This window comes from Prionailurus bengalensis, chromosome B1, assembly GCF_016509475.1.
Source record: "Prionailurus bengalensis isolate Pbe53 chromosome B1, Fcat_Pben_1.1_paternal_pri, whole genome shotgun sequence".
In the NCBI taxonomy this organism is placed as follows: domain Eukaryota; kingdom Metazoa; phylum Chordata; class Mammalia; order Carnivora; family Felidae; genus Prionailurus; species Prionailurus bengalensis.
In genome coordinates, this window is record NC_057344.1 from 166,248,532 (window position 1) to 166,275,096 (window position 26,565).

At 40.6% G+C, this 26,565-nt stretch overlaps 1 protein-coding gene across 3 annotated transcripts in view; it reads left to right on the plus strand.

Annotated features, from left to right (window-relative positions):
• Positions 1-26,565, plus strand: part of CORIN (corin, serine peptidase) — a 260,812-nt gene that overhangs the window by 232,994 nt on the left and 1,253 nt on the right. For all 3 annotated transcript variants that reach the window (XM_043572726.1, XM_043572727.1, XM_043572728.1), the window contains 4 exons: positions 668-717; positions 865-1,039; positions 15,656-15,927; positions 18,061-18,194. In XM_043572726.1, coding sequence (XP_043428661.1) covers positions 668-717; positions 865-1,039; positions 15,656-15,927; positions 18,061-18,194 — 631 coding nt within the window. The remainder of the gene's footprint in view (positions 1-667; positions 718-864; positions 1,040-15,655; positions 15,928-18,060; positions 18,195-26,565) is intronic.

Sequence of the window (26,565 nt, forward strand, 5' to 3'; positions counted from 1 at the left end):
TTATCTCTTTAAACTGTTTGCAACTTGTTTTGAACATCCACACCCTCTCCCTAAGCATAAAAATCTGACATGCTCCTTTCTCACTAGAGATTCTAAGAAATCACCCAATTCCCTTGCCTTCCTCTCCTTACTTTGAAAATTATGGTTTGACATAAGACTCTTAAAAACTGAGAATAAACTGAGGGCTGAAGGGGGGTGGCACGGAGGGGAAATTGGGTGTTGGGCATTGAGGAGGGCACCTGTTGGGATGAGCACTGAGTGTTTTATGGAAACCAATTTGACAATAAATTTCATATTAAAAAAAAAGAAAAAAAAAAGAAAATTATGGTCTGAGTCAATATTCTGGGTGGTGCCACCAACCAAGATGATGTGGGAGACTTTGCTAAAAGTAGTTTCTTTTCCCACACATGTGAAAATATATTATGATGATATTAAATAAACTAAAAAAAAAAAAAAGTAAACATCCTCCATATGCCGTCATTTCCAAGATGGTATTTGACAATAGCCCTGCCTCAAGAATTCCTGCACCAGTACAGATAATCATTACTCAAAGAATACAACCTCTGGGAACAGTAGAACCTATGTCTTGCTTTTCGGTGGTAAAGTGTTTGAAGTGAGTGATAAATATGTGACTTAACACTATGCCATTTTATGTTTCCAAATCTAGGCAGCCTTGTCATAGCGGAAGTAAGATCTCTCTTCTGTGTACTAAACAAGGTGAGAGAATTAGTGGTGTAGCAATGGAATACGAACTTAACTGGGTTGGCTCAGGGCAAAAACAATAACTTGCACTTAACAGCAAAGATCCAAGCATGGAGCTGGGCTTGTTGGTGAATCACCCGCTGTCTTTCCTCTCCCTGGTAGACTGTGGGCGCCGCCCTGCTGCCCGAATGAACAAGAGGATCCTTGGGGGTCGAACGAGTCGTCCTGGAAGATGGCCATGGCAGTGTTCCCTGCAGAGTGACCCCAGTGGACACATTTGTGGCTGTGTCCTCATTGCCAAGAAGTGGGTCCTGACGGTTGCCCACTGCTTTGAGGGGTAAGCTCTATCCTTCGGCTTTGCCTCAACCTGATCATTCTGTCACTTGGGCATTCTTAGTGTCTTATATAATTCTGCAAAGCCACTTCAGTGCAGAAGCCACAGTTGATTTACTTCCTTGATCTGCTTAGATTTTCCTATCCTTGATGTTGTCATCCTATGTATGTGCTGATCACTTACTGGCAATCATATTGTTTATGATTTTTCCTTAAAGAGGGGGGAAGTGGAAGAAAGAGGTTTAGAAAGTTAGCTCTCCAGCTAGCATTAGTCTCTTTTCCAGCCCCCTTAAATACGTCAACTACATCTGAAGTTCAACAGAGGGGATTTATGTTTCCTATAGTGAGGTTAGCTGGAAGGATTTGTGAGGAGTTTGAGAAGCAGAGTTAAAGGTACCCCCAATATGTGTATTAGGGTTCTCAGAGAATGAGAGAGGAGGGGTAAAATTATTTTAAGAAATTGTGTCATATGATTGTGCGGGTGCTGGTGGGTCCAAAACCTAATGGTGTAGATTGGCAGCCTAGAGTCTCAGGAGAGGTTCAGTTTGAATGCGAAGGCAGACTGCTGGCTGAATTTCTTCTTGCTCAGGGGAGACCCGTCTTTGTTCTCTTAAAGTCTCCAGTTTATGGGATGAGGATAATCATATTATGGAGGGTAATCTGCTTTATTCAAAGTCCACCAATTTAAATGTTAATCTTGCCCAAGATACCTTCACGAAAGCATCCAGAACAATGTTTCACCAAATATTTGGGCACCATGGCCTAACTTCATTGGCATATAAAATTCATCATCACAAGATGCCTGAAGGGACTAGAAAAATAAGATAAAGGGGAACCCTACCCTAAATTGACAAATATCACTGCACCTGTTCTATCGACTGTGTATTTTAGGAGCCAAAAAAACAAAAACCAAAACAAAACAAAAAAAAAACAAAAAAACAAAGAAAGCAAAAAGAACAAAAAAAAAAACACCCCAAATCAAACAGTAACAACAACAAACAAACAAAAAATCCAATTCTGGGGGTCAGACGTTTGGAGCTGACATAGCCAGCGCAGTTTGTCTCTGATCATCAATGTCTGGGGCCTTGGTTGAAAGATTCTAAGGCTGAGGGCTAGAACCATCGGAAGGCAGGCAGTCGATGCTGCCTGTTGGCTGGGGCCTTAGTACATCTATCTCCATGTGGGACTCAACACCATGGTGGCTGGTCCCCCAGAACCAGCTGCTCAGAAAGGGAGCTGGGAGGAAGGTGTGTTGCCTTTTTTGACCTAGCCTCCAAAAACACACAAAGAGGCAGGTACCTCACCTCTGTGGTTGGTCGGAAACCCCACAAGCCCCGCTCAGCTCCAAAGGGAAGAAGCAAGGAACTCTCCTCTCAGTAGGAGGAAGATTTGACGGCATGTTTTAAAATCACCACACCTTTTTTCTATTTATTTTTAATAATTTTACTTTACTCCAAAGTAAAATTAAATATTAAATAATAGCAAATATTCAAGACAAAATAACTCATAGTTCTATCACCTGACCAAATTGATTCTTTTCATTTGATCAGCTTAATTTCTAGAAAAAAAAATGCAATTTCTTCTCTCTCTCTCTCTTTTTTTTTTTTTTTTTTTTTGCTTATTCATATTTTTTCTTAGCATTGCCACTTGCTGGGTCGTCACGGGTCAATTCATTAACCTCTCTGGGCCACAGTTTCTTCACTTATGACATGAGGGAAATAATAGTCCCTACCTCACAGGGCTGGTGCGGGCAGTAAGTGAAATAGTCTTATGCAAAGCCTTGAGAACCATGCCTGACATTGATCAGTAAGCTCTTGATAAAGGTCAACTGTTCTTTTAAAAAATTACTGCTGAAAACGTGCATTCTACCTTTTCCCTTTGCAGTATCGCATGAGTATCTTTACATTTTGTGTATTTTTGTGTATTTTACAGATTTGCTGTATTTTTGTCTTCTCCCTTCTCATCGTCTTCCACAGTAACCCCTGTGATAGCCGAGGGAGTGTTCCTTCACAGCTGTGAACACATAGACTTTTCGCAGGGTGCCACTGTTTACTTCTACGATTTGGAATCATACTCTGTGCTTTTGTTTGTTAAGTTGTTTTTCTCATTTGATAATATATCATGGACCTCCCTCTAGGTTAATAGACGTGGCTCTCCCTCACTCTTTTTCTAGGTTAATAGACGTGGCTCTCCCTCACTCTTTTTCTAGGTTAATAGACGTGGCTCTCCCTCACTCTTTTTCAAACCTAAATGATATTCCATTATATAGATTTACCATAACTTTTTCCATTATCCCCTAGTCGATGGACGTTCAGGTTAGTCCCACTTTGCTACCATTTTAGCAATACTGCAATACACCTTCTCAAGCACAGCTACTCACCTACTGGTCCTTGTTGCTACGGGCTACAGTCCCAGCATATATATTCAGCTCTACATGGGGGTTACAGAGATGAATACATGTTTCCTTCCTTGAAGTGCTAACCTAGTAAGGAGACAGACATTTAAACGAGTAATTAGAGTACAATTGTAAAATGGAAACGTGTATTTCCAGTTGATTGCTTGTTTGGGGAAAAGAAAATATAAAAAAAATCAAACCAGTACTTCCTCTTGAGAACTTTTAGTGTGTAAGACCCAAAGCAATTGGAAAAGTCTGTGTAGTATGTCAGGAAAATACACTACAATGTTATTGCTTTGGAAGGGGCCAGATGTTTCCAGATGCCTTTCCCAGTTTTGGTGTATAGCTCCGTGATAAGCAGAAGATGATACTAGCAAGATTACATTCATCAAAAGATGATCACCTAAACAAATCCAACAGTACTCTTTACGTGCTAGCTAAACCAGATTCATAAACCACTTTTGTCATTTCCATATGTGGTATCCAAGCTTCCTCTGTCATTGACAGCTCTGTAAAGTTAAGAAGAAACCTTGCATTCAAAAAGAAATATGTGTTTACAATTAAGGAAATGGATATAATATCAAAGGTCTTGGTGAAATTTCATGGAACACTAGACTTAACACAACTGTCAAGAGGGATCTGGTCTGTCCATAAAAAGCTAGAAATTGCCCAACTTCAAATAAGCCTTCTCCTGAATATGTGCTAATAACTGATTCAATTTTACAATCTCTCCAGTGGCCGGCAAGCTTTGAGAACGTCTCATTGTAAGCCCTATTCCCTGCTGGAGTCATCAACTGCTGCAATTAATGGGCTTTACTTCACACTGTGATCCCATACTTTGGCAAGGCCCAGCATGATCCATCTGTAGGTCTTATCAAGCCTGTCTTTTTAAATTATATTGGTAGAAAGAAAAAAACCAAAAAGACAGGTTTGTTTTTCTCTTTTATGAAAAAGTATTTAAAAATCCCAAATGAAAATTAAAAACATGAGTTACTAAGCTGATCAGACCAAGGCCCGTATGCCCTAATAACAACTCAACTTCAACAGTTCTGAACAAGAAAGACTTTGACTTTCAGGAGTAATTTCATATGCATTGTTCTTGCCTTCTCTTGCCTCTGAAAGACTTAAGGCTGGACTTCCTAGGCTGGCACACAAGTGGCAATTGTCAGAAGCATCTAATTGCTCACCAGGAAATGTGCATAAAAAATGGTCACCTCACTGGATGACCACAACCCTTAACCCCACCACGTTACCCATGCTGTGATTTCACCCAACCAACTCTTCTGTCCAACAGGACTGTGGCTGCTAGTCTGCACGTGTCCCCCAGTGATTTCAGTCCCCTAGTCTTCTCATGCCCTCCTCTTCACAGTTAACCTTGTGTGCCAGGCTAATCACTTCAGTCCTCTCACCCAGACTTTCAATGTCTTTGTCCCTGGATTTGCCTGCCATTCAGACCAGGCATATGTCCAAAACTGAGTCAATGCAAATACCTCATCTTCTGATCCTAATATTCTTGCTTTTCGGAATTGAGGGGGGACATTACCCAAGAGTGGAGATCAGCACCATCCCTGACATTCAACGTCAGCTAGACTTTTAATATTACTCTGTCATCTTTCTACATCCTTCTGGAGAGCTCCCTCTCTCATTCTCCATAGAACAAAGTCACTGTGCTCACCCAGGTCTCCTAATCTAACAGTCTGTTCCTGCACTCAGAAAAGGAAGTGAGAGGTTTGGTCTGACTTTTTATTAAAAGTTAAATCATGTTGTGTCCTCATGATTCCCTCTTTATCTCTAGGTGCCTATGAACTGTGCCAGTAATTCACAGTTTGTTTTTCTGTTCTATTCCCTTGAGGAATTTTATCCACTCCCATCAGTAATAGTGCCCAGTAAAGCAGAAATTCTCCATTTTGGATCCATATGTCCCCTGGGGTGCTGTTTTCCAGGGTCACTGAAGAATAAGCAAGTGTAGTTTTGAAAAGTCCTTGGTGACAAGGACCTGACTCCATTCTTGCCACTGTGCTGCCTCCTATGGAGATATTCTCTCCCCTCCTCTCTCCAGTGGAAAATATCTGGGTCTAGGATGTAGTCAGAAGTGGGCTTAAAATATGGGCCAAACCTCATAGTTTCTGGGGCTCACTGAAAATGGGAGCTCCTCCTCTCTTAAGCTTTGTAGTTACTTACTTGTTTCTTCTAGTCGTGCCACCTACTATGTACTCTGCATCTGCACCTGAACAGCTAACCACATTGCTGAAGAATATCACACGCCCAACTGCTGAGTTCACATAAAATGTGTGATCATGAGTCTCAAATGAGCATCTAACAATGTGGGACACTTCTAATCTACTTCCATAGTAAGATCACTTTTCTACCCTCAGAGACAACTATCTGACATGTTCTCCTCTCTCCCCAAATCCTCTTCACCCTCCATTGGTCTCACCTCATGCTTCATGGAGAGAACAGACACTGCCATATAGTCCACCTTGCCTCATCCTTAATCCCACCAAATTGCCTGTAAATATGGCCATATCCCCTACTCTCCCCTGAGTTATGGTGGAAGATGTGTCTATTTCTGTTTAAGACAATCATGTCCTCCTTCATCTTTTTCAAGACTTTATTTTTAAAATCATCATTTCTGTTTTGTATCATCAGTTTCTCCCTTTTTTTGCTGGGTCATTCTCTTCGACAAACATGCCTTGATATCTCTAACTTGAGCCCCCTTCTCTTGACTTTCCATCTCTCTTCAACTACTGGCCATTTTGGCTACTGTTCACAGTAAAACTCCTAAAAGACTTCGGCACAGTCACTATCTCCCCTTTTTCACTTTTCATTTTCTCCTCAACCCACACTGGTCGAGCTCTCATCAGGGTCACCACAAAAATGGCACTTATCAAAGTCTTTGATGACTTCCATCTTGCCATATTCAATGGTGACTTTTCAGTTTCCAACTTATTGGAACCCTCCCTAGTATTTCATCACTACATCTTTCTTGAAATACTTTCTTCACTTTTATTTTAGAATAACAAAAATGTTCTTGTTTTCCTCTTATTTCACTGACCTACCTATTTCTCTTTTTCCATCTCTTCCTTTTTTAGGCCACTGAGTGCTTTAGTGCTCCTGAGCTATTATGGACCTCAGGCTTTGTTTCCCCTCCAAAATCATATGTTGAAACTAATTAGATGAAGTTAGGAGGTGGGGTTGTTGGGAGATAATTAAATCATGAAAGTAGAAGCCCCATAATAGGAATAATGTCCTTACAGGAAAAGAAAGTGAGCTTGCCACCTTTTTCTGCCATATGAGGTTACAAGAAGACTGCTGTCTATAAAGTAGGAAGAGGGTCTTCACCAGGAGCTAACCATGCTATCCCCTTGATCTCAGACTTCTGGCCTTTAGAATTATGAGAAGTAAATGTGTATTATTTAAGTCAGTCAGTCTACGGTAATTTATTATACCATCCCAAGCTAAGACAAGGGCCCAATTTTTGGCTTTCTTATCCATCTACGCTCATCTAATAATATGGTTTAAATATGTGTTCATATGTGAGCAAATATGAAGATCAAGTATTGACATGAATATCATTTTGAATATCACATTTTAATATAAAATATGAATATCACATATTTGTTCATGACTTCCAAACATATATCTCCATCCCAGCCCAGATTCTTCCCACCCCTCACTACTACCCATTGACTTTAAACATGTATAACTAACTGCTTAGATGAGATGTCCATTTGAATATGTAATAAACATCCTGCTTTACGAGGCCAAAACAAAACTTGATTTCTTGCCTCTCCCACTGATCAAATAATTGTGTGCTTCACAAACTTACCCCATCTCAGTAAAAATCATCATGATCCATTGGTTCACCATACCTAGGAATTATCCTTAATTCCTCTCACATTTACTCTAATAATAATTTCTGTAGGATCTTCTTCCAAAATATCTCTAACCCAACCATTTCTCACCATCTTCACCCTATATTCCTAGTCCAAGTCATTATCATGGCAGGTCTTCACTATTGTATTAGTTTTCTAGGGCTGCCATAACCAAATACCATAAACTGGGTGGTTTGAGCAACAGATGTTTATTGTCTAACAGTGCTGAAGGCTAGAAGTCCAAGATCAAGATATGAGAAGGGTTGGTCCTTTCTGAAGGCTGGGAGAGAATGCCTCTCACCTAGATCTTGGTGGTTGCTGTCAATCTCTGGTATCCTTTGGTTTGTGGAAGCATCACACAAATCTCTGCCTTTGTCTTCACATAGTGTTCCCTTGGTGTGCATCCCTATCTACAGTTTCCCCTTTTTATAACGGCAGCAGTCATTGGATTAGGGCCCATCCTAATGACCTCATTTTAACTTGATTATCTCTGTAAAGACCTTATCTCCAAAAAGGTCATATTCTGATGTACCCATGGTTAGGACTTCAACATATGGATTTGAGAGAGAAACACAATCAATCCATAACAACAATTAAAACAGTTTCCTGTCTGGTCTTTTGGACTGCTCTCTTGTTCCCTTATTGTCTATTATCCACACAGTGAGATAGTGATCTTTCTAAAATGTAAATCAGACCATGTTGCTCCCCCTACTTAAAATTTCACAATGGCTTCCCATTGTAGCAAGACTAAAATCTTCTCATCATAGCCTTTCAAGATCTAGTCCTACTTCTTGGACTACATCTTCCCCTATACTCCCATGGTTCACTGGGCTGCAGACATCTAGCCTTCTTCGTGTCCCTGAAATCCTCCAAGCTCATATCCACCTTAGGACACTTGAACTTGCTGTTTTCACAGTTAGAGCCACAAAGCTACCTCCTTCTGGTTATTAAAGTCTCTATTTAAGTATGGCTCTGTCAAAGGCCTTCCCTAACCATCTTGGATACAGTGAACCCCCACCCCCTTCAGTCATCTATCAAGTTCTCCTATTTTGTCACTTTTAAGTGCCTGAGATAATCTTACTTCTTTATATATTCTTTAAGTAGAATAAAAGCTCCATGAGGGCCTGAACTGTCTTCCTCATCCTTGTGTTTTCATTTCTTTCAGCCACTCATCTTCTAGATGTTTCAAAGATGCAATTGTTTGAGTAGTTAGGACTATAACTTGTGTGGAACTAGAAATGTTAATATATCTCACAGAAGGTCAATGACGTCTCACTGAGTCCTCCCAAATCTTAGACCACACATCTGTTCAACATTGTAATGTATTAAGCCCCTGTATGTTTTATCAAATGGAAAGATGAATCTTCTGCATATTGTCTGAAGAACATTCTCTTTGAATGGAGAAACTGGAAGCAAAGGAAACTTCCAGTAGTTCTGTTTTGTCTTAGTTCTTTAGTAATATTATTTGCCACAGACAGAAATTTTCCCCTTTCCTTGTTCTTGCACATTATTTTGCAGAGAAGCCATTTTTATTTTCCTACTTTTTTCCTACTTAAACAAACCACTGCTCAGCCTATGACAAAGACTTTCCAGTAGTTACTATGCTTTCATGCCAGTCTTTTGTGATAGTTTCCAGTTGCAAAGCTCTGGGATCCGTGTGCAGTCACATTTGCTTTTTAGATGACTCTTCATTTTCTTACTGCAGTCACTTGTGACAGTCGCATCAGAATTTGGCGCTTTAATTCTCTCATGTCTCCTGAGTTATACTTGCTTTAAGAGTCCCAGGGCACACTATCATGTCTGCCTTTTTTTTTCCAAAACATTCTGAAACCTGATTCTTGAATGTCTATGATATGTATCTGACTGCCTCCTTCTCTTGCTTTTTCGGACCCTGGGATAACAGGATTTTTCACCTTCTGTAATTTTACCGCTGGTGGCTAGCTCCCCATCATGGCGGGATGATATGTTCAGGAAAAAGAAGGTATCTTCCTGCTATCTCACCAGTGAGTCTCCACCATGTTACATGCTTTCCTGTGGCCAGTACCTGATTCCTATGTAGATGCCTGTAGATCTTTCTCTTTGTTTCAGAGAAGTTTGGTAGAAAGGGTGTGCTCTAGGGGTTTAAAGGACCAGCATCCTGGTCTATCACCATCATTTACTATCTCTGTGACTTTAGATGAGTCACTCATCTGCTGTGAGTCACTGCTTTCTCTTCTCTAAAATGGAATTCGAATTCCTATTTACATCTCGTAGTTGGTAAGAAGATAGCTTGAAACATTGTGTATAGAAATACTTGGAAAGCTATAAAGTAGAACTCTTACACTAATAAAATCCAGGTTGTTGGGTTTTGGTTTTTTTTTTTGCCTATTGTATTGCTGTTGTTTGGCCAGCATTTAAAACTGTGGATTCCATAAAAGGAATCCAGCACTCTGGCTTCCCTTGAACATTCAAAAAAATAAAAGGTCAGGTTACACCAAGCATTCCAACATGACAGCAATAAGCAGGAGCTGAGATGTGGATGGTAGACAGAGCCTATGATTGACACACTGTACTTATGACCTGTATCCAGTCCCTTCACACATTCACTCTGCGATCACCCTAGTCTAAAGTCTGTTTACCAGGAGTGTTGCAGAGAATTCTTTAGAAATACTAAGGACAGAGTACAATATTAAAAGAGGTTTGTAAGATATGTAGAACAACAATGATGCCATCGTGTGATATTTCTTTACTTAGTGCAAATTTGGTCCCCTTCAAACTACCTCCAAAATCACCACTTAGCTGTGCTATTTCTGTAGTAAGACTTGTAAAACTAGGGTGACTTCTATCACAGGTGTTAATTATAAATATTAGCTTTCTTTTCTTAAAATGGTAAATATTAAATATAAGATATTAAAGCAAAATCAGAAGGGTGAAAGAAAGGGAAATTTTGTGCTCTTAAGAGAAGAAGTTAGAAAATCTCTAAAGCTGGCTAGCTGAATTAAGTAAAAATGTGGCATTTTTGTGTCTAAACTAGAATTCAGGGTGGCAAATTATAAACCAAAGTGACCAGTTCTGACGACCAGAGACATTGTGCCTGCAATTTCGTGTAAATTTTCCTGAATGTCATCTGAGATGTGTACAAAGCTGGGCTTTCTCTCTAGAGCTGATGTTTGAAGAATTCTAGGTGAAAATCATATCATCTCAATGTTCTCTGTAGAGTGTATCCATTATTAAAGCAGTCATATAGGCATGAAGCAAATTAGACCTTAAATATGAATTTCAGACAAGGAAATAACATCTGGGGCAAGAATGAAAGGAGAAAAGGGGTCTCTTAATGTCTTCCTCAGCCATTTTTTTAAGAGAAAGTGAGAGTGCACACATGCATGGGTTGGGGGAGGGGCAATGAGAGGGGAGAGAGAGACAGAGAGACAGAGAGAGAGAGAGAGTCTTAAGCAGGCTCCATGCCCAGCACAGAGCCCAGTGTGGGGCTCATCATGGGGCTAGGTCTCAAGACCCTGAGATCCTGACCTGAGCCTAAATCAAGAGTTGGAGCTTAACCGACTGAGCCACCCAGGTGCCCCATCTGCCATTTTCATTTGATTGGTGGATTTTCACTGGGCTTCCTCTCTGCCTGCTTCATCCCTCCCAGAACATGACGGGTCTCTGCAGAAACTTCTTTAAGGATGCACCAGCTCTCTGTACTGATGCTTTGATGTCTGACAGCTCAGTTTGAAAAAAATCCTCCTTTTGCTGAAGATTTTCAGCTTCTATAATTGGCTTTTTTTCTTTTGTCATTCAAACGCTTCACTAAACCGCCCAGGTGAACCTCCTTGTTCTTATGTGTTTCTCCACAGGGTAATTTTGAACTGAAACTAGACTCCCGTGGCATTCATGAAACTCTAAATTTTCTTTCCTCTTTTTGCTTCCACCAACACGGGGTTGTCTCTGCTATTATTCCTGACTCATTCTTTCCAGCATGTGTTTAATATGCCCATTTACCATTTATACACAATTCCCTTACTTCACATGTCCATTTCAAATAACAGCTTGTGATTTTCCTGGTTTTTGCCAGCCTTGGGGAAAAAAAAGCCATTAAAAGAGACTTTATTTTTTTCCATCACACTCATAACAAAAAGTAAAAAGAACAATATCTCACAGATTACAAAAATTATGTGAATTTCCTGTGTTACTCTGTTTGTTTTTGGTGGATGTTAATGCCAAAAAGACCGTAACTTATGTAGCAAGAAACTACTAGATACGGGTTAATAAAATTTAGCAGTTTTACTTTTCACTGTTAGAATTATATTAAGCACAATACAGTAATTAAGTCTGAAATTGATGCTACTTCATCTTGTTACAAATAATTTGCAGTGTTCAATTATTTGAAATACTGCTTATGATTTAAGCAAATGGATGAGTATTTGTTATAAACAAAATTTAGTAGCTCTGAATCAAGGGCAAGGAGCTATTAACTAAGCATAAATTTGAAATAAATTGTTGCTTGATTTCAGATGCCTTAAATGATAGAATCTCAAAGGAATATTGAATTTCTCAAATGGTCATGCACTTACTTCTGTAGGATGGAAAAATGGAAGGAACAAGGGAAGGAGGAAAGGAAGGGAGGAAGTGAAAGAGGGACAGAAGGGAGGAAAGGAAGGGGAGGGGAAGGAGGAGAGAGAAAGAGAAAGAAGGAAAGGAGGGAGAGAGAAAAGTGGGGAGAGGGAAGGAAGGAAGGAAGGAAGGAAGGAAGGAAGGAAGGAAAGAAGGGAGGGAGAGGGGGAAAGGAAAGGAGAGAGGGAAGAAGAAAAGGAGGGAGGAAAGAAAGAAGAAAAGAAGGTAAGGAGGGAGGGAGAGGGAAGGGAGGAAAGGAGGGAGGATGGAGAGGAGGAAGGAAGGGAGGGAGGGAGGAAGAGAAAGAAAGACATATTCTTTGAGTGATAGCCTTCTTTAATGAAAAATAATTCTTCTGTAATATCATCTTGAAATGCTCATGAGGTATCACTTCCTACATTTTACTATGATTGTTTCTTTAATTGTTCATCTTCACTCAATTCTGAAGTTTGTCGAGCAGGAATCATATCTTGCTTATTGTAATCCCTAGCACCATGTTTGGCATGGAGGAGTGCTATATGTCTATAACTATCTATATATCTATACCTATCTACATGTTGATAGCTAATATCTATATCTGCATTCGAAGAATGACATCAATTCCTGTTCATATAGCCTAAAATTATTTTTCTTTACAATGGTAAAAGGATAGAACTCATGGACTACGTTTTTAGAAGAGTCATTTAGTAGAGTGTACTCCAAGAATCCAGCAAAGCTGTAAACAGTTTGAATGCTGACCTTGGCCACTTCTTTCCTAACCCTCCTGAAATACCAACTCTTTGAATCTTTGCCATGCGTGAAAACACAGTAAAGAAAAGCATGCAAAGGAAAGAAGGAATGTGGGTGAGTTTTTGTCAGAGAGTCCATTGAGAGCTCTTAAAAATATTGATTCCCGGGGCGCCTGGGTGGCGCAGTCGGTTAAGCGTCCGACTTCAGCCAGGTCACGATCTCGCGGTCTGTGAGTTCGAGCCCCGCGTCGGGCTCTGGGCTGATGGCTCGGAGCCTGGAGCCTGTTTCCGATTCTGTGTCTCCCTCTCTCTCTGCCCCTTCCCCGTTCATGCTCTGTCTCTCTCTGTCCCAAAAATAAATAAAGGTTGAAAAAAAATTAAAAAAAAAAATATTGATTCCCATGCCCCACCTAGCCTAAAGCTTTCAACTGATGTGGGGTGATGCCCAGAAAATCAGTATTTAAGAGTTCCCCACATGATTCAGCGTTCAGCCTGGATTGAAAAACAACTCTCTAGTGGGTCAAATCAACCTGCTTTAGTTGAGCAAGCTCCCAAGTGGGGACAGTTGACATGGCTCACTTATGCTAACACCATGTAAGGGGGTGTCCACTAGGAAAGCTCTGCTAGCACTGTGGTCCTCTCCACTCCTCTGCTCCTGGCCTATTCTGGAGGAGGAGGGACTGGGAAAGGTAGAGAGGGTGGGGAAGGGTTGACGAAGAATAGACTTTGCCTAGATGGCCATTAGTAAATGTTTTTTACTAGTGTTTACGTGCATTGAGCCACCATTAAGCAAATACTTGTTGAGAACCTGCTACATACTAGCTCATGGGGCCTGTGAATACAGCACTGAATAAGACCAACCAAGTCCCTGGCCTCATGGAACTTCTATGCTGGGTGCAAGGCAGAGGATAGACAAACAGCTGTGTTGATGTCATTGATACCAATGAGATAAAAATTAAAGCAGGGTCAAGAGTAGAGAGTGATGGAGACAGAATAGAGCTTAGACTGGGTGGCCAAGGAGGACAGCTATGAGAAGGTGGTGTTTGAGCTGAGACCTCAAAGAAGAGGAGTTAAGGTGGGAACCATATGGGAGCTGAGAGAACAGAAAGGGAAGAGCCTCTGAGTTGAGGATATCCTCAGCATGTCTGAAACTAGAAAGTTCTTGGGGTTGGAATGGAGCAAGTCAGCTCAGGGGCCATGGGGAGAAGTCTACAAGGTCTCCAGTGTGATTCAATTTCCCTGGAGAATTATGAGCATGAGATGGACTCAATATAATTTTTTAAAATATTTATTTATTTATTTTTAGAGAGAGAGAGTGAGAGAGAGCAGGGGAGGAGCAGAGAGAGAGAACCCCAAGTGATCCCTGCACTGGCTTGAACTCATGAACTGTGAGATCATGACCAGAACCCAAATCAAGAGTGAGACACTTAACTGAGTAAGCCACCCAGGTGCCCCTCTAATGTTGTTTTTAAAAAGATCACTCTGCTGCCATGAGGAGAATGAGCTCAGGGGGCTAAGGGTAGAAGGGCCTTCTTTTGGGAGGCCATTGCAGTGGTCCAAGCACTTGGCAGTGGTTACATTAAGATAGATTGTGGAAGAGGGAGAAACATCAAGATTCAGGGTATATTTGAAAGTGAAATGGTGAAGATTTGCTGATGCAGAGGATGTTGAGATAAGAGAAAGACGTTTCAACTGTGTCACATGGTTATAAGTACTAAATACCTGTAAAATGCATTCTGAATGCTTAGAACACTGTCAAAAATGTGGTAAGCACTAAAAAATCTTAGCTATTGTTGAATATACAAGCAAATGTGTTGAGTAGATGATTCTCTATTCAAATTTGTAGCTCATGGGGGAGGGGAGAGCTAGAGATACATGTTTGGGAGTTACCAGGATTTGGTGGCATTTAAAACCATTGGACTAGATGAAATCTTCAAGGGGATGAGTATGAAATAAGAAGACTGACAGTAGAGCCCTGGGGCATTTTGACATAGACTTGAGAGCAGAGAAGAAGAGGAGACAAGAGGTAAAATAAAAAGGGAGGAGAATAAAAAGCCAAGACTAAGAAATTCCTCCAAGAAGCAGCAAGTGCCTCCAAGACATGGCAAGTTTTTGGAAGAACCTTTTGAAAATTTCAAGCCAAAGGCTTAAAAAGGTTACCATAACTTCCGGTGGTCAGGCTCACAAGACTGCATTGTTTTTGAGCACTTGCTGGGATTATTCTAGTCAACTCCCACCTTAAAACACTTTACTCACTTACCTTTCAGGACTCTCCATGCCCCAGAATTTCCTCTTTCTTCTTCATGTCTTTTTATTATTTCTCCCACTCATTGAAGCAAGAAACCACCCTGGCTGCCTTCCAAATTGAACAAATTTTGCTTTCCAAAACAGCCCCATTCTAGAAACACGAGCTTTTCTTTCTACAAGAATACCTATTTACAAATTAACTCAGGCCATTATAGAGGTGCAGGGAAAGAGCCATTATTTACATAAACAAAATATTTTTAAAAATCACATGTACATTTTAGGGGTATCTGGGTGGCTCAGTCCGTTAAGCGTCTGGCTCTTGGTTTCAGCTCAGGTCATGATCTCAAGGTTCATGAGTTCGAGCCCCATGTCGGGCTCTGTGCTGACAGCACGGAGCCTGCTTGGGATTCTATCTTTCTCCTTCTCTCCCTGTCCCTCCTCACTCTCTCTCTCTCTCTTTCTCTCTCAAAATAAATAATTTTTTTAAAATTTTTTTTTTCAACGTTTATTTATTTTTGGGACAGAGACAGAGCATGAATGGGGAGGGGCAGAGAGAGAGGGAGACACAGAATCGGAAACAGGCTCCAGGCTCTGAGCCATCAGCCCAGAGCCTGACGCGGGGCTCGAACTCCCGGACCGCGAGATCGTGACCTGGCTGAAGTCGGACGCTTAACCGACAGCGCCACCCAGGCGCCCCTCAAAATAATTTTTAAAAAAAATTTGCATGTACATTTTAAAATGTAAATTTGAGTTTAAGCCAATAGCTCTTGAATTCATCATTTTAGGAGAGAGAGCGCTGCCGTCTGGAAAGTGGTTTTTGGCATCAACAACCTAGACCACCCGTCGACATTTATGCAGACGCGCCTGGTGAGGACCATCATCCTGCACCCTCGCTACAGTCGAGCTGTGGTCGACTACGACATCAGCATAGTGGAGCTAAGCGAAGACATCAATGAAACCATCTACGTGCGGCCGGTCTGCTTACCCGGCACGGAGCAGTCCTTGGAACCGGATACATACTGCTACATCACAGGCTGGGGGCATATGGGCAACAAAAGTAAGCCACCGTCCTCAGGAGCACTTGCCTTTCAGTTTGTCCCTGGAAAACACTGTATTACCGCCCAGCCATTGGCACCAGTTTCCCATTTTCACTTCTAAAAGCGTAACCACAAATAGCAAAGACCAGGTGCACGTGTCACACCCACCTGCCACGCACATGGAGGTGTCAGCACCTCATGGTACTTGAACCTGCCAGGCTCACATGCAGCCTCCAAAATCCTTCTCTGCACCCCAGATTCTTTCTCCAGGGAGCCGCTGCCGATGCCCTGGGGATGCCCTGTGAGATAAGGCTTATCTTCCTGGCTTCAGACCGTCTCTACCGGTGATTTGCACTCTGCAGGCCAACTCACTCTCACTGGGAGCCCCCTCTCTGGAGATCAGGCAGTTTCAGTCTTGCGGTCAGGCTGCATGGTCACGTTTCCAATTCTCTGTTATGACATGGTCTTGTCAACATCCATAACAAGCTGTAAGTCCTTCCAGAAGGAAACCTGATTTGCCATTTGCCTGTTTAAATTGATTAAAATAGTTGGGCTCTCTAGATGCTTGAAACCTACAAAACACAAAAATTAAGCAATTGGTACTGCCTACTCCCAGCCCCCATAACGGATTCTCTCATTTTGTTGGACCTGTTAAAAGTTTAGAATAAGAATGTAATCAGTGAGGCATTTGCTTTACAGTAAGTGCTGGCCGGCCACCCCAACTGTATCAAGAACACCAGCACGGCTCTCGGGAATGCGATGTATATTGATATCCTGTTATGTATGTTAGCAACTGCCGATTTGAATGACAGTTTTTTTCTTCTCCTCAAAATTTAGTCAGAAAAGTTATGGGCTAAGTTGAGTTTCTTTTCTATGTGATCACTTGAGGACAGAAAGAAAAAGTCAAACGATAGAAATGAGTCAATGCCATCGGAAGAGCTCCCATGGAAGACCTTTGAAGGCAGTGTCAGACATACGATGTCACGATCCCTGTGGCTCTTGGTTTTTCAAAGCTATAATTAGTACCGTGATGTGATATAGCAGCAGAATATGCTTTATATTGCGTCTACTTGTGTTTCCACAATATCCACATCAAACTCACAGCAATCATGTAGCATCACACAGACCACATATATGGCATGGCATGAAGACCAGGGGTCCAAATTCAGTTAGAAAGGTTTGATTGACCCTGACTTTCTAGCTTACTCTAAAATGGAAAAAAATAATAGCAACTGTCTATTTTACAGGATTATTGCAAAGATTAAAGACAAGAGGCCCAGAAAATGCTGAGATCAGGTCCTGGCCTGTACCCAGTAAATGTTGGTGATGGTTCTTATCACTATTCTTTGCACAATTCATTGAAACTGTTCCCGTCACACTGATTTTTCCCATACATGACTCTTTCTTCCTATAAGCTGTCCTGTACATAGGCACTGCTTTACCATCACTATCTAAAAGGAGAACAATGTGTATAATTTGGTAGAAGGTCTAAACAACAAAAGATTATGCTCCAAGAAATCCGTTATTATTCTGTGACAATGTAGAAACAAGATGGAATTCACATGTTCCCTCTGCTGACAGTAGGGATGGCTTTGTCCCTTTCAACATCTCCCTGTCATCTCCTCTAGGATTAAAGGTTCTTACCTCCAGTAATGGCTATGGCAGTACATGATGAGACGTATTCTGTAAACCTAAGATAGAGCAATCATTCCCCTGTTAGACCAGATGGTGTTCTGTACCTTAGCAGAAGGGGGCTGGCATGCTCCGCTGACACTGATCCAGCAGCCTCGCATCTGGGGGCAGTGCTTTGGCTTGATTATTTCCCTTTTCATTTTAGTAGTTGTTGTTCTTGTTGCAGGATATATTAAGGGAGGGTGGGAAGCACGAGCCAAGTTACCTAAGCAAGTTACTTGACCAGTCTGTACCTCAGTTTTCCCATTGGTAAAATAAAGGGGTTTGATGAGATGATTGCTGTCAACACTTCTAATTGGAAGATTCTGACGCCAAACAAGACTTGTCTTTGAGATGACACTTTAAGTAAAGATTATGGTTCTCTTGGTATACAGATGTAATCATTTCATATATGGCTAGCCTCATCTTTGAGTCATTTTACCCTCTTATATATTGTGTTTCTTCTTTTTAAAAAAATCTAGTGCCTTTTAAGCTGCAAGAGGGAGAAGTCCGCATCATCTCTCTGGAGCAATGCCAGTCCTACTTTGACATGAAGACCATCACCACCCGGATGATATGTGCCGGCTATGAGTCCGGCACAGTCGACTCGTGCATGGTAAATTGCTTTCTGGTTACTGAGGAGGTTCAGTTCAGCAGTAATGTCGATGGGTCCATATAAACTTGTTATGATTCATTTGTGGCCCTTTGGGAATGCTTTTTGAAGATTGCTTATTACCAAATGTTTAATTATTCACAGTATGTACTTTATCCAGTACCCGAGTGATCCCCCTAACTACCTCCATGCCCTTCACTCAGGTTGCCCTCAGCTTTCTCATCTACTGCATGGGGAACAGCACCCTGGGTCGGCAAAACGAAGAAAAGCAGTTGTCTGGCCCATCTCAGCAGCTAGCGCAAACAAGGTTCTGTGAGGAGCTAGTGGTAATCATGGCTCCAACCAGGCTGCCCCTCCCCACCTCCCCTCCCTGCCCACAGCAGAGGAGCACCAAAGGATGTTTTCAGCCATCAGGGTGATGGCGTTAAAGCACACACCACATCCCACCTTCCAGGCTGTGTGAGAGAACTACCTTTGTCTCAAGAGTTGATTGCTCCTGAGTTGATTGCTTTCGACACCCAGGATTCCTGGTCGCAGTAGTTTCCTGAGCATGCTATCTTAGCAATACAGGGAGGCGTTTTTATTTCTATATAATAAACATTCATTGAATATTATGTTGAACTAGAAACCAGGGAAGGACAAAAGAGTTATTTTTTTTCTTTCCATTTTAAAATTTTAATTCCAGCATAGTTAACATACAATGTTATACTAGTTTCAAGTGTACAAGTGATTCAACAATTCCATTCATCACCCGGGGCTCATCACATGTGCACTCCTTAATCTCCACCACTGATTTCACCCATCCCCCTTCCCACCTCCCCTCATCAGTTTATTCTTTATAATTAAGAGTCTCTTTCTTGACTTGTATTTTTTTCCCCTTTGTTTGTGTTGTTTCTTATATTTCACATATGAGTGAAATCATATGGTATCTGTCTTTCTCTGACTGAGTTACCTTGCTTAGCATTATACTCTCTTGCTCCATCCGGGTCATTGCAAAAGGCAAGATTTCATGCTTTTTATGGCTGAATGATATTCCATATTCCAAGATATCCATATTCCAAGATAAATACCATATCTTCTTTATCCATTCATCAATCAGTGAACACTTGGACTGCTTCCACAACTTGGCTATTGCAAATAATGCTGTTATAAACATCAGGGTTAATGCATCCCTTTGAATTAGTGTTTTTTATTCTTTGGATAAATACTCAGTAGTGCTATTACTGGAACTTAGGATAGTTCTATTTTTACCATTTTGAGGAACCCCCATATTGCTTTCCACAATGGTTGCATCAGTTTGCATTCCCACCAATAGTGCAAGAGTGTCCCTTTTTCTCCAATCCTCACTAACTCGTTTCTTGTGTTTTTGATTTTAGCCATTCTGACAGGTGTAAGGTGATACCTCGTTGTAGTTTTTAAAAAAATTTTTTAATGTTTATTCATTTTTTGAGAGGCAGAGTGTGAGCGGCGGAGGGCCAGAGAGAGAGAGGGAGACACAGAATCCAAAGCAGGCTCCAGGCTCCGAACTGACAGCACAGAGCCCAACGCGGGGCTCAAACTCACAAACCGTGAGATCATGACCTGAGCCAAAGTCAGACGTTTAACCGACTGAGCCATGCTGGCACCCCTGTAGTTTTTAAAAAATTAATTAATTAATTAATTTTTAAATTTACATCCAAGTTAGTTAGCATATAGTGCAACAGTGATTTCAAGAATAGATTCCTTAATGCTTCTTACGCATTTAGCCCATCCCCCCTCCCACAACCCCTCCAGCCACCCTCTATTTGTTCTCCATATTTAATGTTTTGTCTTATGTTTTGTCCTTCTCCCTATTTTTGTATTATTTTTGTTCCCTTCCCTTATGTTCATCTGTTTTGTATCTTAAATTCCTCATATGATTGAAGTCATATGATATTTGTCTTTCTCTAATTTCGCTCACATTGAAACCCTCTAGTCCCATCCACGTAGTTGCAAATGGCAAGATTTCATTCTTTTTTATTGCCGAGTAATACTCCATTGTGTGTGTGTGTGTGTGTGTGTGTGTGTGTGTGTGTGTGTGTGTGTATACTACATCTTCTTTATCCATTCATCTATCAATGGATATTTGGGCTCTTTCCATACTTTGGCTATGGTCGATAGTGCTGCTATAAACATAGGGGTGCATGTGCCTCTTCAAAACAGCACACCTGTATCCATTGAATATATACCTAGTAGTTCAATTGCTGGGTCGTAGGGCAGTTCTGTTTTAAGTTTTTGAGGAATCACCATACTGTTTTCCAGAGTGGCTGCACCAGTTTGCATTCCCACCAACAACGCAAAAGAGATCCTCTTTCTCCACATCCTCGCCAACACCTGTTGTTGCCTGAGTTGTTAATATTTTCCATTCTGACTGGTGTGAGGTGGTATCACTTTGTGGTTTTGATTTGTATTCCCCTGATGATGAGTGATGTTGAGCATTTTTTATGTGTCGGTTGGCCATCCGGATGTCTTTGGAGAAGTGTCTATTCATGTCTTTTGCCCATTTCTTCACTGGATTATTTGTTTTTGGGGGGTTGAGTTTAATAAGTTCTTTATAGATTTTGGATACTAACCCTTTACCTGATATGTCATCTCCCATTCCATCAGTTGCCTTTTAGTTTTGCTGATTGTTTCCTTTGCTGTGTAGAAGCTTTTTATTTTGATGAGGTCCCAATAATTCATTTTTGCTTTTTTTTCCCTTGCCTCTGGAGACGTATTAAGAAGTTGCTGTGGGCGAGTCAAAGAAGTTTTTGCCTGCTTTCTCCTCTAGGATTTTGATGGCTTCCTGTCTTACGTTTAGGTCTTTCATCCATTTTGAGTTTATTTTTGTATATGGTGTAAGAAAGTGGTCCAGGTTAATTTTTCTGCATGTCGCTGTCCAGTTTTCCCAGCACCACTTGCTGAAGAGACTAGACTGTCTTTATTCCATTGGATATTCTTCCCTGCTTTGTCAAAGATTAGTTGACCGTAGGTTTTTGGGTAAATTTCTGGGTTCTCTATTCTGTTCCATTGATCTGAGTGTCTGTTCTTGTGCCAGTATCATACTGTCTTGATGATTACAGCTTTCTAGTATAGCTTAAAGTCTGGGATTGTGATGCCTCCTGCTTTGGTTTTCTTTTTCAAGATTGCTTTGGCTATTCAGGATCTTTTCTGAGTCCATACAAATTTTAGGATTGTTTGTTCTAGCTCTGTGCAGAATGCTGGTGTCATTTTGATAGGGATTGCATTGAATATGTAGATTGCTTTGGGTAGTATCGACATTTTAACAATATTTGTTCTTCCAATCAGGAGCATGGAATCTTTTTCCCTTTTTTTGTGTCTTCTTCAACTTCTTTCATAAGCTTTCTATAATTTTCAGTATACAGGTTTTTCGCCTCTTTGCTTATGTTTATTCCTAGGTATTTTATGGTTTTTGGTGCAATTGTAAATGGAATCGATTCAGTGATTTCTCTTTCTGTTGCTTCATTATTGGTGTATAGGAATGGTACTGATTTCTGTGCACTGATTTCATATCCTGTGACTTTGCTGAACTCATGGATCAGTTCTAGCAGTTTTTTGGTGGAATCTTTTGGGTTTTCTATATAGAGTATCATGTTATCTGCGAAGAGTGAAAGTTTGACTTCCTCCTGGCTGACTTGGATGCCTTTTATTCCTTTGTGTTGTCTTATTGCTGAGGCTAAGACTCCAATACTATGTTGAATAACAGTGGTGATAGTAGACATTCTTGTCGTATTCCTGACCATAAGAGGAAAGCTCTCAGTGTTTCCCCATTGATGATGATATTAGCAGTGGGTCTTTCATATATGGCTTTTATGATCTTGAAGTTTGAGCCTACCATCTCTACTTTCTTGAGGGTTTTTATCAAGAAAGGATGCTGTATTTTGTCAAATTCTTTCTCTGCATCTATTGAGAGGATCATGTGTTTCTTGTCCTTTCTTTTATTGACATAAGAAAAGTTAACACCTATTCTTTTGAGGCTATTCCAAAAAAATAGAAATGGAAGGAAAACTTCCAAACTATTCTGTGAAGCGAGCATTACCTTGATTCCAAAACCAGACAAAAACCCCACTAAAAAGGAAAACTACAGACCAATTTCCCTGGTGAACATGGATGCAAAAATCCTCAACAAGATACTAGCCAACCAGATCCAACAATACATTAAAAGAATTATTCACCACAACCAAGTGGGATTTATACCTGGGATGCAGGGCTGGTTCAATATCCTCACTGTAGTTTTGATTTGTGTTTTCCTGATGATGAAGGATGTTGAACATCTTTTCATGTGTCTGTTGGCCATCTGGATGTGTTCTTTGGAAAAATGTCTGTTCATGTCTTCTGCCTATTTTTCAATTGGGTTATTTGTGTTGTGGGTGTTGAGTTGTATCAGTTCTTTATATATTTTGGATACTAACCCTTTATTGGATTTGTCGTTTGCAAATATCTTCTCCCATTCCATAGGCGGTTTTTTAGTTTTGTTGATTGTTTCCTTCGCTGTGCAGAAGCTTTTTATTTTGATGTGGCTCTAATAGTTCATTTTTATTTTTGCTTTTATTTCCTTTCCCTCAAGAGACATATCTAGAAAAATGTTGCTGTGGCCAATGTCAGAAACATTACTGCCTGGGCATGTACATGCTGACTAGTTTTCCCAGCACCATTTGTTGAAGAGACTTTTTCCCATTGGATATTCTTTCCTGTTTTGTTGAAGATTTATTGACCATATAATTGTGGGTTTATTTCTGCGTTTTCTATTCTGTTCTATTGATAAATGTGTCTGTTTTTGTGCCAGGACCATACTGTTTTGATCACTACAGCTTTGAAATATAACTTGAAGTCTGAAATTGTGAAACTTTCAGGTTTGTTTTTCTTTTTCAAAATTGCATTGGTTATTCAAGGTCTTTTGTGGTTCCATATAAATTTTAGGATTGTTTGTTCTGGTTTTGTGAAAAATGCTGTTGGTATTTTGATAGAGATTGCATTAAATCTGTAGACTGCTGTAGGTGGTATGGACATTTTAATAATATTTGTTCTTTCAATCCAAGATCGTGGAACATCTTTCCATTTCTTTGTGTCATCTTCAATTTCTTTCATCAATGTTTTATAGTTTTCAGAGTATAGGTCTTTCACCTCTCTGGTTAAGTTTATTCCTGGTATCTTACAATTTTCGGTGCAGTTGTAAATTGGATTGTGAATTTCTCTTTCTGCTTCAAAGAAGTTTACAACAGAGTGCAACTGCTATGGAAGACCTTTGTTATTTCACTGCTGTTCAGTAAATCAGATTGCCCCTCACATTTTAGAATTGACAAGAGATCAACAATGTCATTACCACTCACACGACATAACAAAAGGACATTCTCAGTGGCCTATTTCAAAACAGGCAAATCAGGGGACTGGAAATGGCCCAGTGGTGATTCTTTAGTTGTCATGGGAAAGAGGGAGGCAGGCACCTCCTCTGGAGTTTCACCAAGGCCACAGTCTCATCTGCTTCCTGACCACGAATTGTCCAAATGAGGTGGGCAGCAGTGGAAGAATTCCTACCTTCATACGAGAGGCCCAGGTTTGATTTCCCAAGCCAAAAAAAAAAAAGTGTTTGGGAAGGCAGCTTGGTGTGGGTCTTGGGACACAGAATGTGCAACCTGAAAGTTTTGGGTTGGGTCCTATCTCTGCCTGTAAGAACAAAGTGACCTGGAGAAGTTTCTCTAGAAAGTTTTCTCATAAGATGGGGCTGATTCTAATATTCAGGGTGTTTGATGATTACCCACGTCCATGTATGTGAAAGCCCTTTCACCTATCTGTGTGTGATGTCCGACTCACTCAATGAATTGTACCTTTAGCATCAGTATCTATTGGTTGGTGCTTGTTGTGTTCCAGTATCTCTTCCAAGTGCTTTTTAATAACTCATTTAATCCTCACAATCAACGCTTGGGGCACTATCATTGTTTTTGCTATTTTACAAATCAAGACGACAAGGGAGCAGAGAGGTTAAGTAATTGACCCCATATCACCCAGCATGAAGGTGACAGAGTGAGGATATGAACTCAGGAAGTCCAGCTTCAGGGTCTAAGTGCTCAACCGCTACACTCTCCTGGTAACAGTGATGAGTGTGTATACATTTCTCCCTGTTCCCAACACCATTCGGAGACCCACCCCAAATTAGTGCCTCTTCATCCCTTGGTAATTGCTAAAGGAGAAGAAGGGAGGTGTTCTTTGAAAGAGAATTGAAGCCCAAGCACAGGCATAGGCATGTTCATATCATGTCGCCTGGTAGGAACTAGGTCCTAGGAGTTCAACACTGTGGGTGTCTTAAATGCATACCAGATACTCTATAATACATCCCCAGGGAGCATACAGAACAAAACAAATAATCAAAAGCTACTTTTCCCCCAGGTCTGGAGCAAGATTATTTACCAGAACCTCTCGTTATCTTCCTCAATTACATCCATAGCATACATTGGAAGCTGTTAGACCCTTCTGTTAAGGTCTAGAAATAAATCATGGGGATCAATACTGAAGCCAAACATAAACTTTGGCCTAACGCCCAATATTATGAAAAGGAAGAGGACCAAAAAAGAGCAAATTATGCCTTTTTGCTGTATAATCCCTTGTATTTGAATTGCTTCTTTCTCCTCTCTTGCTTTCCACCTGACACTTGTTTATTTGCCTCATGACGCTTAACTCAAAATCCACATCTTGGGAAGGCACTTTTGTTCTTCTCCAGCTGGCAGTAATCGCTCACTCCTTTGAAGACTCCTTCGTCATGGTCCTTAGTCCTGGCTTTCAAGTAGAGTTATGCTTGGTACCCAAGCAGACTTGTGACCTCTCTGGGACAAAAAAAAATCATGCCTTCTTCGTCTGCATATACCCTAGCACAGAATCTTGCAGAGTAGATGTTGAATAGTTATTTGGCTAAATTCCTGATCTGAAAGTACAGAGATGCTGATCTGTACACGTCTCATTTTTTTTAGAAATGCTAGTTACATTTGATTTTATTGGCAGCATCTTTCAGTATACCGAATTCCCAAGTTACCGCGTACCCCTTTCCATTCTCTTCTCTGCAGAGGCTTCTTTTTTAGAGGCAACGTAGGCACGTCCAACTTTAATAACACTCTGGCATAATAAACAGCTTATCCTAAATAAGTCAGCATTTTACTCTTGCCTTTACCTAAGGGGAGATAAAACAATTGTGGAATTTGATAAAATTTTTCTAGTAAATTTTGCTTTAAAAAACTCCATGAGGCTTCCAGGCAGAACGGTTTATTCAGCCTCTTGCAAGGTCTATCCTTACTATTCAGGCTTACGGCATTGCTAAGTTAGGAACGTAAGGATCGCCATTGCCACAAAAGCCCACAGCACAGTCAAAACTCTATTTCCAATAGCAGTAGTGGTTGCTGACACTTCTGAGAAGTAGTTATGGAGCTGGAGTCATGGTGTCAGGACGCCTGCGTCTAACGCTAACTCTGCCAACGCACACGTTACACACCTGTGCTTCAGGCTCATTGCCTCCAACACGCACATTATAATTATTGTCAACTCATAGGGGTTTCATGAGGATTAAATGAGCTAATCCGAGGGCAAGGGTTTAGAGGAGGCATCAATAAACATAATTACTGTTTTTCTCCAACATGACCCGAGCGGGAAGACCATCTAGGTAATTCTAAGTCTGAAATTTTTACAGGGCAAGGATTATTGGTAAACTCCCACTATGAATTTCCACACTTACTTCCTTATTTTACAAGGTATCCATCCCTCTCTTTTGAGGCAGTGTGGAATGCACTTAATCTCTGATCTTTTCAGATGTAACAAATAGTAACATTTATAAAGTCATAGTGTCTTAATTACATGTGGGCAGAAGAACTGCAACACCTGAAGTTAGATGTCAAGAACGAAAATCCCCACGCACGTGAAAGAGAATACAAGCTATCCACAAAATACCTTGCCGGAAATAATTCTTATGTGGTGTTTTCCATTCAAGCATACTAATTGGAACGGTCCTAAAAACTATTAAGAAATCAAGCAAGTTGTCAGTGTCTTTTACTGAATGCACACATTAATGGAGCATGAATCTTGAAAATAGGGTTATTCTGGAGTATTTTTCTAGTAATGCTTTGTGGAGAAAATCAAATCTTTGAATGTCCCATTTGGGTACTTTCCACATTTATAAAATGACTCAAAGTTAAAGAATGAGATCAAACTAGCAGAATATTAGTTCTGATACACCCATTTAAAAAGAAATGATGACCTATTTGAATTTAGCACAGGAAATAACTGAGAAATCTTCTGATTTCTTGGGGGAAAAAAAAGAATGTAGTCCTTTCCCAAGGCACCTCCGTTTTTTTCAAGATCAGAGTGGAAGGGCAAG